At 41.7% G+C, this 12,835-nt stretch overlaps 1 protein-coding gene across 1 annotated transcript in view; it reads left to right on the forward strand.

Moving 5' to 3' along the window:
* The window catches only part of ARMC2 (armadillo repeat containing 2), a 74,532-nt gene that overhangs the window by 24,020 nt on the left and 37,677 nt on the right, over positions 1 to 12,835 (forward strand). Inside the window, exons 6-10 of the mRNA XM_060237921.1 lie at positions 1,661 to 1,743; positions 5,368 to 5,454; positions 6,948 to 7,123; positions 11,547 to 11,649; positions 11,955 to 12,175. Coding sequence (XP_060093904.1) covers positions 1,661 to 1,743; positions 5,368 to 5,454; positions 6,948 to 7,123; positions 11,547 to 11,649; positions 11,955 to 12,175 — 670 coding nt within the window. The remainder of the gene's footprint in view (positions 1 to 1,660; positions 1,744 to 5,367; positions 5,455 to 6,947; positions 7,124 to 11,546; positions 11,650 to 11,954; positions 12,176 to 12,835) is intronic.

Below are 12,835 nucleotides of genomic sequence, written 5' to 3' on the forward strand. Positions count from 1 at the left end.
TTTGTTTCCTGTCTTTTTGGAGATGGTAAAAGGCAGATTGTACAACAGCTGTGATCTGGGCCTCCATAGAGAGGGAGGCATCCAGTATCACACCCAGACTCCTCACCCTCTGGGCTGGCACAAGAGGTGCGCCATCCTGGTTGGGGAGCTGGATGCCTGATCTTAGCCCTTCACGGCTCATATACAGGACCTCCGTCTTGGTTGGATTAAGCTTCAGCCGGCTCAGTTGCAATCAACCAGCCACTGCTTCCAGCGCCCTGGTTACATGGTCTGGGGTGGAGTCTGGGTGGCCGTCCATCAACAGATAGAGCTGGGTGTTATCTGCATACTGGTGACAACCCAACCTAAAACCTCTGGCAATTTGGGCAAGGGGGCGCATATAGATGTTAAATATCATCAGCGAGAGAATAACTCCCTGCGGCACACCACACTCTAGTGGATGATGCAGGGAGATCTGCTCATCGATCGCCACCCTTTGTCCCCACCACGGAGAAAGGAGGAAAACCACTGTAACTCTGGACTCTAATGTCAGCAAGGCGGTGGGTCATTAGATCGTAATCGACCGTGTCAAATGCTGCTGAGAGATCTAAAAGCAGTAGTCGTGCTGACCTGCCTTGATCCAGGTGTCTTCTGAAGTCATCTGTGAGAGCGACCAAGGCAGTCTCCACCCCATGACCAGGGCGGAAGCCGGACTGGAAGGGATCAAGGACAGATGTATCTTCCAGGAAAGCTTGAAACTGCTCTGCCACTGCTTTCTCAATTATCTTGCCCAGAAACGGTAAATTTGAGACTGGGCGATAATTGGCTAGGACCAAAGGGTCCAGAGATGGCTTCTTCAAAAGCAGGCGAACTACTGCCTCTTTAAGCTTGGCTGGAAATACCCCTGACAAGAGGGATAAGTTGATAATCTCAGCCAAGGGCCCCTGAATATCATCCCCACCCACTTTAATAAGCCAAGTTGGGCATGGATCCAGGGGCCAAGTGGTCGGCTTCAGTGCAGCCAAGATCCTGTCCACATCCTCCTGAGAGAGACAGCTGAAGTGGTCCAACTTGGGATCTGAAGATGGACAACAGGCTTCCAGTTCCTGTACTGTGTCAATTGTGGTTTGGAGATTACAGCGGAGAGTTGAGACTTTGCAAAATAGGTCACAAAAGCCTCACAGCCTATATCTGATTCCCTAAACTTCTGATTGCCTGTCAGCACTGTAGTCAGCGATTGAATCGTTCTAAACAATTGGGCTGGGCGCAATTTTGCAGATGCAATGGAGGCCGCATAGAAATCTCTTAGTGGACTTCACTGCCTTCTCATAGACCTTCATAAACATTCTATAGGAAGTTCTAGACTCCTCATCATAAGATCTTTGCCACACTCGCTTTAGCTGTCTAAGCTGCTGCTTCATCCTCTGAACCGACATGCCTTGGGATGGGACGTAGGAGGGAAGGGGTCCGAGCCTTCCCATATCTCTGACCTCTTCCTAGTCTCTGAAACCTAGTCCCACCGCCTTATCTCCCCTGCCCCCAGATGACCAAAATCCCTGATCCAGGTAGCCTCCCTCACACAGTGCTATCGGGCCAAATTGGTCCACCTAGCCTATATGAATTGAATTGCTTACATATATGTTGATCTGTGTGAATGCTTTCCCCTATCTTTTGTTTTTAGTGACCAGGATCATCCTAAGAGATCAGGCAGGCCTTCATCATGTCCCGACAATACTAACTGGATTAAAGCTGACACTAAGACAGGTACATCATGTAGTACTGTTTAAGCATAGATTTGTTTAAAGTCTTTATCAGTTCCCTTTCTGTACTGTATTAGCAGTTACAGAAAACATTATCTCCTAGGGAGTGTGAAGACCACTACTTGTAGCTTAGATCAGTGTCTTTCTTGGCTTGTAAAATCTTATAGCAGGCACTAGGTAGGAATGGGCACAAACTGAGAAAATGTGGTTCCATAAATGGAACGGAACCAGGAGGTTTGTTTGCAAATCGAATCAGTTTGTGGCCCCACAAATCCCATTGAAAAGGACTACAGTCCCTTTAAGCAGGGTTTGCAGAAAGCCCAAAAAACACACACTGCTGCATACTCCTTTAAAAGGTTGTGGAAGTTCATGATGGTAGACTGGTCATGAACTCTGTTAGCAAACCATGCACAAGGCAGAATTCATGATGACTTTGTTGTTCAGTTTGTGCCCATCCCTAGTACTGGGTTCTTTAACATGGAGAATTGTCGATGCCTCTTTGATAGAAAAGATTTTCCAAAGCTACTAAAATAGGCAATTATGGGACACTAAGAGTAAGGCCCATTGTGAAGAAAAAAGGCTCTAGGAGACTCTGGGCGAGTGCCCATCACCCTTACTGTCTTCCCAGCCACACAAGTGAAGGCATTGACTCCCCTCCCCTACCTCAAGGGGAGTTGATCTCTGCCATCTAGAGAACAGTTGTAAATCTGAGTGATCTCCAGTGGTTCCCCACTTGCAGTAGGAAATTGTCTAAGGTCCTACCCCTCCTCAAACCCCACCCTCTTCAGGCCCCACCCCTTAAATCTCCAGGAATTTCCTAAGCCTGGAGTTGGTAATGCTATCTCCTTCCCTTTGCCCCTCTGACTTCAGGTTTCCATTGCTTTCCCCTTCCTGCAGCCTCTACATAGGAAAATAACAGTCTCTCTTCACAGTGGGGAGGCAAAGCAGTTTACATGATTTTTCTCTTCCCCTGTGTGATCTAAACAACAACCCTGTGAGGTAGGTTAGGCTGGAAGTTTGTGACTGGTCCAAAATCACCCAGTCAGCTTCCACAGCAAGAACCTATGTCTGGCAGATCCTGCTTTGCAGCTCTAACTCCTGTGCCACAGTGGCTGTCATAGGGGGACTGCTGCTGGACAGTCGCAAGCAGCCAGGCATAGAGTAGCCAACCCCCATCATTTTATCTACCCCTCTGACTTCAGATAGGGTAGCTAACCCCCATCATTTTATCTGCCCCTCGGACTTCATGTTTCCATCACCTTCCCCCTCCCTGTCTCTACATAGGAAAATGATAGTCTTTCTTCACAGTGTGTGTGTGTGTGGGGGGGGGGGAACCAGGAGAGCCAGTTTGGTGTAGTGGTTAAGTGTGCGGACTCTTATCTGGGAGAACCGGGTTTGATTCTCCACTCCTCCACTTGCACCTGCTAGCATGGCCTAGGGTCAGCCATAGCTCTGGCAGAGATTGTCCTTGAAAGGGCAGCTGTTGTGAGAGCCCTCTCCAGCCGCACCCACCTCACAGGGTGTCTGTTGTGGGGGAGGAAGGTAAAGGAGATTGTGAGCCGCTCTGAGACTCTTCATAGTGGAGGGTGGGATATAAATCCAATATCTTCATCTTCTTCAAAGCAGCTTACATCATTTTCCTCTTCCCCCATTTGATCTGAATAATAACCCTGTGAGGTAGGTTAGGCTGGAAGTCTGTGACTGGTCAAAATCACCCAGTCAGCTTCCACAGCAAGAACCTGTGTCTGGCAGAGCCCACTCTGAAGCCCTAACTTGTATGCTCTTCTCAAACTCAACCACAGAATCCGCAGGAATTTCCCACCAACCTGGAAAGGTACAATTAAAGGCCTCTGTGCCCCCTCTTGCTGTCTTCCTATCCACTCAAGTGAAGGCATTCATTCCTCCCCACACACACCTCAAGGGGAGCTGGTCTCTGCCATCTGGAGAGCAGTTCTGAGTGATCTCCAGCCCTCACCTGGAGATTGGTAACAGTGGTTCCCTGGGAGGAAAATGGCTGGTAGCAACAAAGCACCAGAGGATGCTGCAAAGCCTAGTATAGCCAATCTCCAGATGAAGCCTGAAGATCTCCTGGGATCACAATTGAACTACTGAAAACATCTCTCTCTCCCCATCATGAAGAAAATCACTGCTTTGGAGGGTGGACTGTATGCCATTCTGTTCACCTGAGTCCTCTCCCTTTGCTGACCAACAGCCTGTGTTGCCTAGCAATAGCCTCTGGTTAGCACTTTCCAGGCAGCAGGAAACGCTCCCAGCAGGGTCAGGCGTCTCTGGCTGTTTCTGTGGCCTTCGGAAGCTGAGTGTGCTGAGAGGCCTTTGGCAAGGCTGCAGCCCTTTCTGAAGCTGGTTGACAGAGGGGACACAGAGAAGAGTTAGAGATGTGGCTGTCTCTGAGAGAAGACTGCTTCTGGCATTTTGTTCAACATTCCTGGGCCTGAGTAGGCAGGGCAGGAAAGTCAGTCAATGGGAGGCCAGAGATAGTGACCAATATGTGATGGGCCAATAGTTTGTTCCAGAAATATTAGCCAATGGCCATCCTCGATTTGGCCATGGCGATAAGAGAATAATTACTATAGATTATTCACGGATGTTTATATGGAGAGGCAGAGCCTGTTTTAAGTAAAGAAATACAAAATGATGTTAGCAGCTTGAGAATGTTACAATGGCACATTCACGTCTGTCTAGAATTAGGGATCAAATCTCCCAAATGATTTTCTCATGCAGTACAGAAAAGTGTAAGTTAGAAAATGAAACTATTTTTCAGTATTTATAAAGTACAAAGTATTTATATTTACCCAGCAGATTGTTAGATAAGCCTTTTTAGTCCTAAATGCAAAATATTAAACTAGGATGATATTGTGGCTGTTGTACCAACTCTAAACTGTTGAAAATGTGACTGTTGTACCAACTCTAAACTGCTGCTTTGGGTTTTTTCTCCCTAGTCTATTTTTGCAATATGAAAGTGGGAAAGTGGGTGAATGGATTTGGTGCTGTCAGAGCTAAGAGTCCAGATCACCTGCCTGTTACTTATTTTGTAGCTCTGAACTAACTAGGCATGCCCCTTGCACAGCGCCAGCACCTCCCCACTCATTCAGAACGCTTTTGTGCTTGCAGGATCCTTTCCAGAAAGGAGATTTGTGTGACCCAAAAATGTTAATCCTCCAGATTGATCCCCTAATAAGTTAAAATTTAATGTACTTATAGCCAAATAAGCGATCAAGTGAAGACAGTGTTCAACTTGCTAAACCTCAGTGTTGCTAAGGCTCTTGCACTTCCATGCTAAAAACAGCAGCCAATGAATGTAGACCAATGTCATCTCTGTGGCCAAAATGCAAAGCTGTGGTTATGACAGATTAACCACAGAGACAGAAAAATATCTTGAACTTGTGGGTGTCTGGTGTGTAGGGTTTCTTGTTCCTTTTCTAGTAAAACAGAAGAAGATTGAGCTTGCATTTCAATTCTATATGTTGTATCTTTCTTCCTGTTACCAAATTAGAAAATATTACATTTGTAGTATTTTCTCAGCATTGTATACATTTGTCCTGTAAGCATTTGAAAACTCTGTGTGTTTGTGTATGTGTGTTTTTAAAAATATGGTTATAAATTTCAGAAAACAATTTGGGAGCAAATGAAACAGAAGTGGAAGAAAACTACTGGAATATGAGAATTTTGCCAATTTTACATGAATTAGAGACTGGTTTGTAATCTTTTTTAATATAATGTATTATAGCTGCTGTAAAATTATTTGTTCGTTGCTTAGAGAAATTCACAAGTTGTGAGTGGTTCTGATTTTGCTCCCAAGTTGCCTCCTAATCCTGCAGGTTGCCTATAGATCTGCATTAATATGCCTTTCTATACATTCTTATCCTACCAAGGATATTACATTTTCATCCTCTAAGAAGTTCAGGGTGGCATATGTGCCCCCCCCCCTCAATTTTGTACTGAGAATAGAGGATGTGAGGTTAGGCTGACTGGCCCAAAGTTACTCATTGAGCTACTTAGCTGTGTTAGGATTTGAATCCTTGTTTACCAACTCCTAGTTCAACATCCTCAGTGGGTATACTGCACTGACTATGGCTTTGTGGTTTTAAGAGCCTAGTTACTGCTTCTAAACCCAGGGATCAACAACCTGGTCTTTGAATTGCTGAAATACAAAACATAGCCCTGTGATGAAACAACCTATTAGGATTGGGGTTGGACGTTTCTGTTTCTAAATATTAGTGGTAGGGGTCAGTTTCTTCACAGATCCACAGAACCCAGGATTACTGTTTGGAGGCCTTCTAGAGTCCCATTCTTGGGCTTTACAGTGCTGCAGGAAAAAAAATAAGAATTCCCATTGTCTTTTTGTTGTTGAGACGGAAACTGTTTGGTCATCGTCTCTCTTCTCCCTCCCCTGAACATGGGAGCTATGGAGAATTTTTCTTTCCTTCCTCTCATAAGTCAGTATATTGACTGGAAAGAAACTGCAAGCCATTTCTTTCACTCAGCCTGTCTAAGAGCAGAATGAAGACTTGTTGCTCTGCCATCATGCTGTCAGGATTTCATGGCAGCACAAGTCACTTGCCTCGCCTCGCCTCGCCTCGCCTCCCCTTCCTTCCTTCCTTCCTTCCTTCCTTCCTTCCTTCCTTCCTTCCTTCCTTCCTTCCTTCCTTCCTTCCTTCCTTCCTTCCTTCCTTCCTTCCTTCCTTCCTTCCTTCCTTCCTTCCTTCCTTCCTTTCCTTTCTTCCTTTCTTTCTTTCTTTCTTTCTTTCTTTCTTTCTTTCTTTCTTTCTTTCTTTCTTTCTTTCTTTCTTTCTTTCTTTCTTTCTTTCTTTCTTTCTTTCTTTCTTTCTTTCTTTCTTTCTTTCTTCAAATACCACTTAATTGTGTTACTGTTAGGGAGGACAGGGAAGGCATTTTGGCCGATAGCAGCCATGGAAACTGCTGCAAAGTTGTACTTGCAAAATCAATAGTAAAAGCGAGGGGTGAGGAAATAGGGTTTTCTTGAGTTGCAGCATATGCTTCATTGGGAGCACCTAATGGAGGTCTCTAGATTGAAACCATAGTGCTTAAATTAGAAATTGTGTCTGTTCCTGAACATTTCACAACTTGCTTTATTTTTCTTCTGGTTAATTTTTCTTTTTGTTTTGCTCAGCTGTTTAATTATAACTTGATAATTAATTTTGCTTTCTTCTTTTTCACTTCAAACAGAGGACAATGTAGAAAGACTTTGCCATTCCTGTGACATTCTCTATCAAGCTTTGGAAGACAGAAATATGCTTGGCAAGCGATTTAAAAGGAGAACTTTGTTTCTGAAGACTTTGTATAAATTATGTGACATTGCTTCAGATCCTCTTGGCCTGAAATTAGCAAAAATAATTCTGGGCGTGAGTTGAACTATTTAGTCATTATGGGCAGTATGATGGCTAATATATCTGAGCTTGGTGCTTGTGTGAAGTTGCATTTTGTGTCTTGTGAAATGCATTGAATTTAATTAAATTGCTGGAACAATTATTCAGAATAAGCAGCAGAATTCTTCAGTGTATGAGCAGATCAAAAGTTAGCTGTAATTTTTTACATTTCATATTTTGACTGTAATGGTAGATTTGCTTTGAAATCTAGAAGCTTAAAGTATGGAAAGGAAGTCTTAAAAGTATAAATAACCCTACCTTAAACATACATTAACTGGGATAATCATGGTTATACCCAGGAGAGGTAACTGTAATGCTTTGAGAAAGTCACTGAGCTCATTTTTTTCAGCATTTCTCCATCAAAAGCCTCTTTATACTTATCCAAAGTGTTTAGTAATTGTTGATTCTGTCTCACTGTTAAATTTCAAATTAATTCCTGGTCTTTAATTTATAATGGTAGCCAATACTACCACCACCACCACTACTAGTAGTAGTAATGGGGAATACAGTATACACCCCATAATGGTGCTAGAAGTATTTTTTAAAAATTCCTTACTTACATCAATTGGTCAAACTTAAAACTCATTTGAATGTATATTTATCATACAGACCTGATTCAAATGCAGCATTTGGCAGGAACTTCTAGCGTAAGTGTGTTTGTCATGAGTTATAGGAACTTGATGCCTGGTTCTTAGTGAGTGGCATATTGAACTATTCTGCCCCCATTTACTTAAATAGGGTACTAGACAGGCTAACTATATTCAAGAGCCATGACCTGAATGGCCCAGGCTAACCTGATCTTGTGAGATCTTGGAAGATAAGCAGGGTTGGCCACAGTTCATACTTGGATGGGGGACCACCCAAAAAGTCCAGGGTTGCTATGCAGAAGCAGACAATGACAAGTCACCTCTGTTAGTTTCTTGCCTTGGAAGCCCCATAGATCATCATAAGTTGACTGTGACTTCACAACATTTCCCACCACCAAATGTGCATATGGACACACACACACACACACATACCCCAATATGTGCAGTTCTACCTAGGGGAAAAAATCATGGTCTTAATCAGGGCAGAGTCATTCTCTGTGTATGTGATCTTTGGGAAAGAAACAACTAACAAGAATTGTTGCTCTGGAACAACAATAGTCCAGTGAATGTTTTCCTGTATGTGCTTGGATTGTTTTGCCATCATATTGGACTTACATTGTCTCAGTTGAATAGAAGAAAGACTCATGGGAATCTGTGCTGAACTCCATTTGGCCTTTAATAGATGAATACTCAATCAATTTCATCTTCAAATTAAAAAGCCAGGAGCTAAAATAAAAACAATGTAGCGATCAAGAAACCTAGTTATTTTTCAAAAAACAAAAATCACACAGTAAAACTGACCTGGTAGTTCAGAACTATTGGATTAACAGATAAATAACAAGTTTAAAAAAACTGCTATATTAAAAGAGTCCCTGTGTTTTTGATCACTAGTATCCCAACATAAGTACTTTATTGTTGGTTAGTGCACACTTGTGCGTTCAGTATCATCATTTGTATTTTCATGTTGTGCTATGGGTCAAACTGAGAAAAGTGTCCAGTTGGTAAATAAAATATGTTTAATTCTACAAAGCTTTCTTCTTTGATATCTCATAATACAACCATTACCATGAAAAAGAGATCCAATTTATCACATTTTTACTTTTATTTATTATTTATTACTTTCTATTTATAGCCCACCCTTTCCCAAATGGGCTCTAGGAGGGTAACAACAGTATATGTTTGGATACTTTTACCATGCTTTTCTCCACTGAGTGTGGACTCAACGTGGCTTACAATATGTAAAAACAACCGACCATGGAGTATAACAAATACTTGTCAGCAACAAACTAATCTACAGGACAAGGAAGGGGAGCAAAACAATTCGTAAAAGCTATACCCTAATGGCAATAGTGTCCTCCTAGTCCTTCCAAGAACTTAAGACTGTGTATCTGCAGTTGTTCCCCATTTTATATTCACAACAGCCCTGTGAGGTACATTTGCTATGAGACAGAGACATTTGCTATGAGACAGAGACTGACTTGCCTTGACTGGATAGCCCAGGTCAGCCTGATCTTGTCAGATCTCAGAAGCCAAGCAGGGTTGACTGTGACAAGTACTTGGATGGAAGACCTCTTTGAAATACCAGAGGCGGAAGGTAGACGCAGGATTTATTCAGCCGCCTCTCTGAATATCCTCTAGGCCCCCAGTAGGGGTCAGTCACCAGAGGGTCACCATGACTTCCAGGGGCACACACACACACACGGTAAGATGGCTGGCCCCAGCCTAGTGAAACAAGCTACCAACTGAAACCAGGGCCTTGTGGAATCTATTGAAATTCCGCAGGGCCTGTAAGACTGAGCTGTTCCCCTGGATTTTTAGTTGAGACAGCAGGCATCCAAACTTTTCTATCTTTTCACCTATCCTACTGGTAGGCGTGGCCAGTGGCCAACATCACAATGCCACTTTAGAAGAATATATATTCAATTTAAATAGAAGAATATATTATATCACCATCACCACCAAGCCAGTGTTATATACTGGTTTTATTAACATTGTTTTCACTCTTAATTTTAATCTATGTTATCTCTATAATATATTGTTTTATGTTACAGTTTGTGTGACTTGTATTGTAACCCACCTTGAGCCCACTTGAGGGGAGGGCGGGATATAAATTGAATATGATAAATAAATGAAATACAAGAGAGAGGCTGACTCAATTTCACCCAGTAAGTTTCAAGGCTAAGGAGCAATTTGGTCCATCCTGCACTCCAGTCTCTTCACCACACTGGCCTTTATTAACAAAGAAAGGATCTGAAAAATTTCCATATTATTCATATGTTGTTACTGTATTTTGTAGTTATAGTATATTGGGATGTTTTTCTGCACAAATTATTTGAAAAGAATCTAACCTGTGCAGGAATTAATTTATCATGTCGTGGTGGTGCTGCCTTTGTTTCAGTGTTGTTGATTTTGGTAGGGATTGTTAGCTGAATGTTATATTTGGCATTTTCATTTGTTCACATATCTCAGTGTGATGGCTCTTTTTCCACTATGAAAACATGGGGGGTGGGAGCCCAGAAAGATAAAAAATACTTTTCAATTGCCACTAGGACTTGGTAGTAATCTCTGTTGTGACCTGATTTTGAACATTTAAACTAGTTGTGAAGTGTTTACTTCTGTAAAATAGACTCCAGGCAGTGAGTACAATTCAGATGAAATGTGGAACTCCTTAGTCTCATAGAATTCAGTGTGACAAACACATGGATATAAATATCTTTTCAGTTGTATTTTGGTTTCTATGCATTTATTTTGGTTTCTGTACATTTAGTATATTGCTCAAGAAGGAACACTCCTCTAATGAAATCTGTTTCCCCTATACTGTGTCTTGCATATTGTAAATGGATATTGCATATTGTAAATGGGTATTAATGATGTGGTGACAAAGCCCTCTCTACCTGTTTGATGTTGTCTGGTATGCAAGTATTAGAAGGACAGGACTTCAAGTGGTGCACGTAATGCAGAAGTAAATATGGAAATAGCAAGAAAAGGGTTTCTAGACCCAGTGAGGTATAAGTTCTAGAAGATTATAGTTGAAATGTGATCTCAGTGGAAACCTTCAGGTGTCTACGTTTCTTTTAGGAAAATTTCCAAGTGCAAACGTTATCTGGGGTTGCTCTATCTAGTGGTGTATCCCAGTATTTTTCTAGATCCCACCTCAGACTCCATGTTTGAGAATGTTGCAAAACCAGTTAGGTAAAAAATGGGACTCCTTTTATCCTGGAAACACTGTAATTTCTAGCGCTCCAGAATAAAATACTGTATATGTTAGTAAAGTTGGATTCTTAGTAACCTTCTTTGCCAGCCATCCTCTAGGTTTTAAGAACTGAGGGCCAAAGTACACATTACTGAACCCAAATCTTTTAAAAGAATAACATTTAGTTTGGCACTTAACCAGTGTGCTGTAGTGGTTAGAGCATTGGACTAGGATCTGGAAGGCTGAGATTAAAATTTCCACTCTGCCATGGAGGCTTGCTGGGTGAACTTAGAATAGTGCCAGAAGAGAACAGTGTAAGCTGCTTTAGGTACCCATTGGGAACAAAAGTAGGGTATAAAGTAAGTGAATAATCACAGATATTCCTGTAAAAGTGCACATACAGAAACTCGGGGTATGTGCATTATCCCAATTATCCTTTGTTAGGACAAAACATAAGGTTCCTATGTCTCAGATTTTACACACTAAGTTAAAGAAGAAATTAATTGCAAATCAGATCATATTTTAAGTCAAATTATATATTTTCTCTTGAATAAGTAGGTGAAGGATCAGCCATGATTTCGTTATGACTTTCCTTCCTCCCTTTCCATCCTATTTGCAGTTGAAAGTGAGTGGAAAAAATCTGCTTAATGTCTGCAAACTTATATTTAAAATCAGTAGAAATGAAAAAAACGATTGCCTCATTCAGAGTGATCAGATATTAGGTATGTACTTTATTTTATACATATTACTGATAACTTCTTAGTTTGTGGTAAATATTGGGTGGAGATTAGAACAAATGTGTTCCTCTGTTATGTGCTCATCATTTTTAATACAGTGATTAAAAATTTCCATGAGTGGCAATCTGCATTCAAACAAGGACAATAAATCTGATTTTCTTCTATGTTCTGCCATTTGTTACAACCTTGATATTTCAACTACCTGGATCACTTAAAAGTAAACTACAGCATGCTGTAAATTTGCACTATAAAAATGATCATCATCATCATTGCTTCTGGCTTTTTCATAGATTCTCTGCTGGAAGTTTTGAGAACTGAAGACCTGCAAGCCAACACAGAGGCCTTTATCTATTGTATTGGTGCTCTAAAATTTATTTCTGGAAATACAAGCCTCATTCGTGAGATTGTCAACAAGGGAACAGTTGAAATTCTGGCACAATTTATGAAGCAGATTAATTTAATTAATGAAAATGAGGCACAATTTTGCAGCTCAGGACACCTCTTGGTCCAGGTCAGAATTAAACTTTTATTTCAACAAGTCAAGAATTTGTATCTGCATTGCTGAAATAGATCTGTATGTATTTAGACCATTATATTACAGATACAGTAATCAAATTGTAACTTTGACTAAGTTTCCTTGGTTCCAGTGGGAAGTTATTATATTTTTCTCTATACAAGAGCCAGTTTGGTGTAGTGGTTAAGTGTGCGGACTGTTATCTGGGAGAACCGAGTTTGATTCCCCACTCCTCCACTTGCACCTGCTGGAATGGCCGTGGGTTAGCCATAGCTATCGCAGAGGTTGTCCTTGAAAGGGCAGCTGCTGTGAGAGTCCTCTCAGCCCCACCCACCTCACAGGGTGTCTATTGTGGGGGAGGAAGATAAAGGAGATTGTGAGCCACTCTGAGACTCTTAGTGGAGGGCGAAATATAAATCCAATGTCGTTGTCGTCTTCTTAGTGTGTGATATTCCATCTAACAGGAAGAGAGGGGAAGAGAGAGGAGAGATATGAGTAGGCTTAAGTACTTTCAAGGATTGTTCATGTAGCTGTGGGTCATGGTTTGCCATTATGACTTGAAACCACCAGAGTTTTTCTTCTGCCTGTGAAGCACAACTTTATTCTCTCCAGCTTCAGCCCCAAATGCCTCCTGAAATGCTGTTCCACAACTCACAG

Source organism: Heteronotia binoei, chromosome 1, assembly GCF_032191835.1.
Source record: "Heteronotia binoei isolate CCM8104 ecotype False Entrance Well chromosome 1, APGP_CSIRO_Hbin_v1, whole genome shotgun sequence".
In the NCBI taxonomy this organism is placed as follows: Eukaryota; Metazoa; Chordata; class Lepidosauria; order Squamata; family Gekkonidae; genus Heteronotia; species Heteronotia binoei.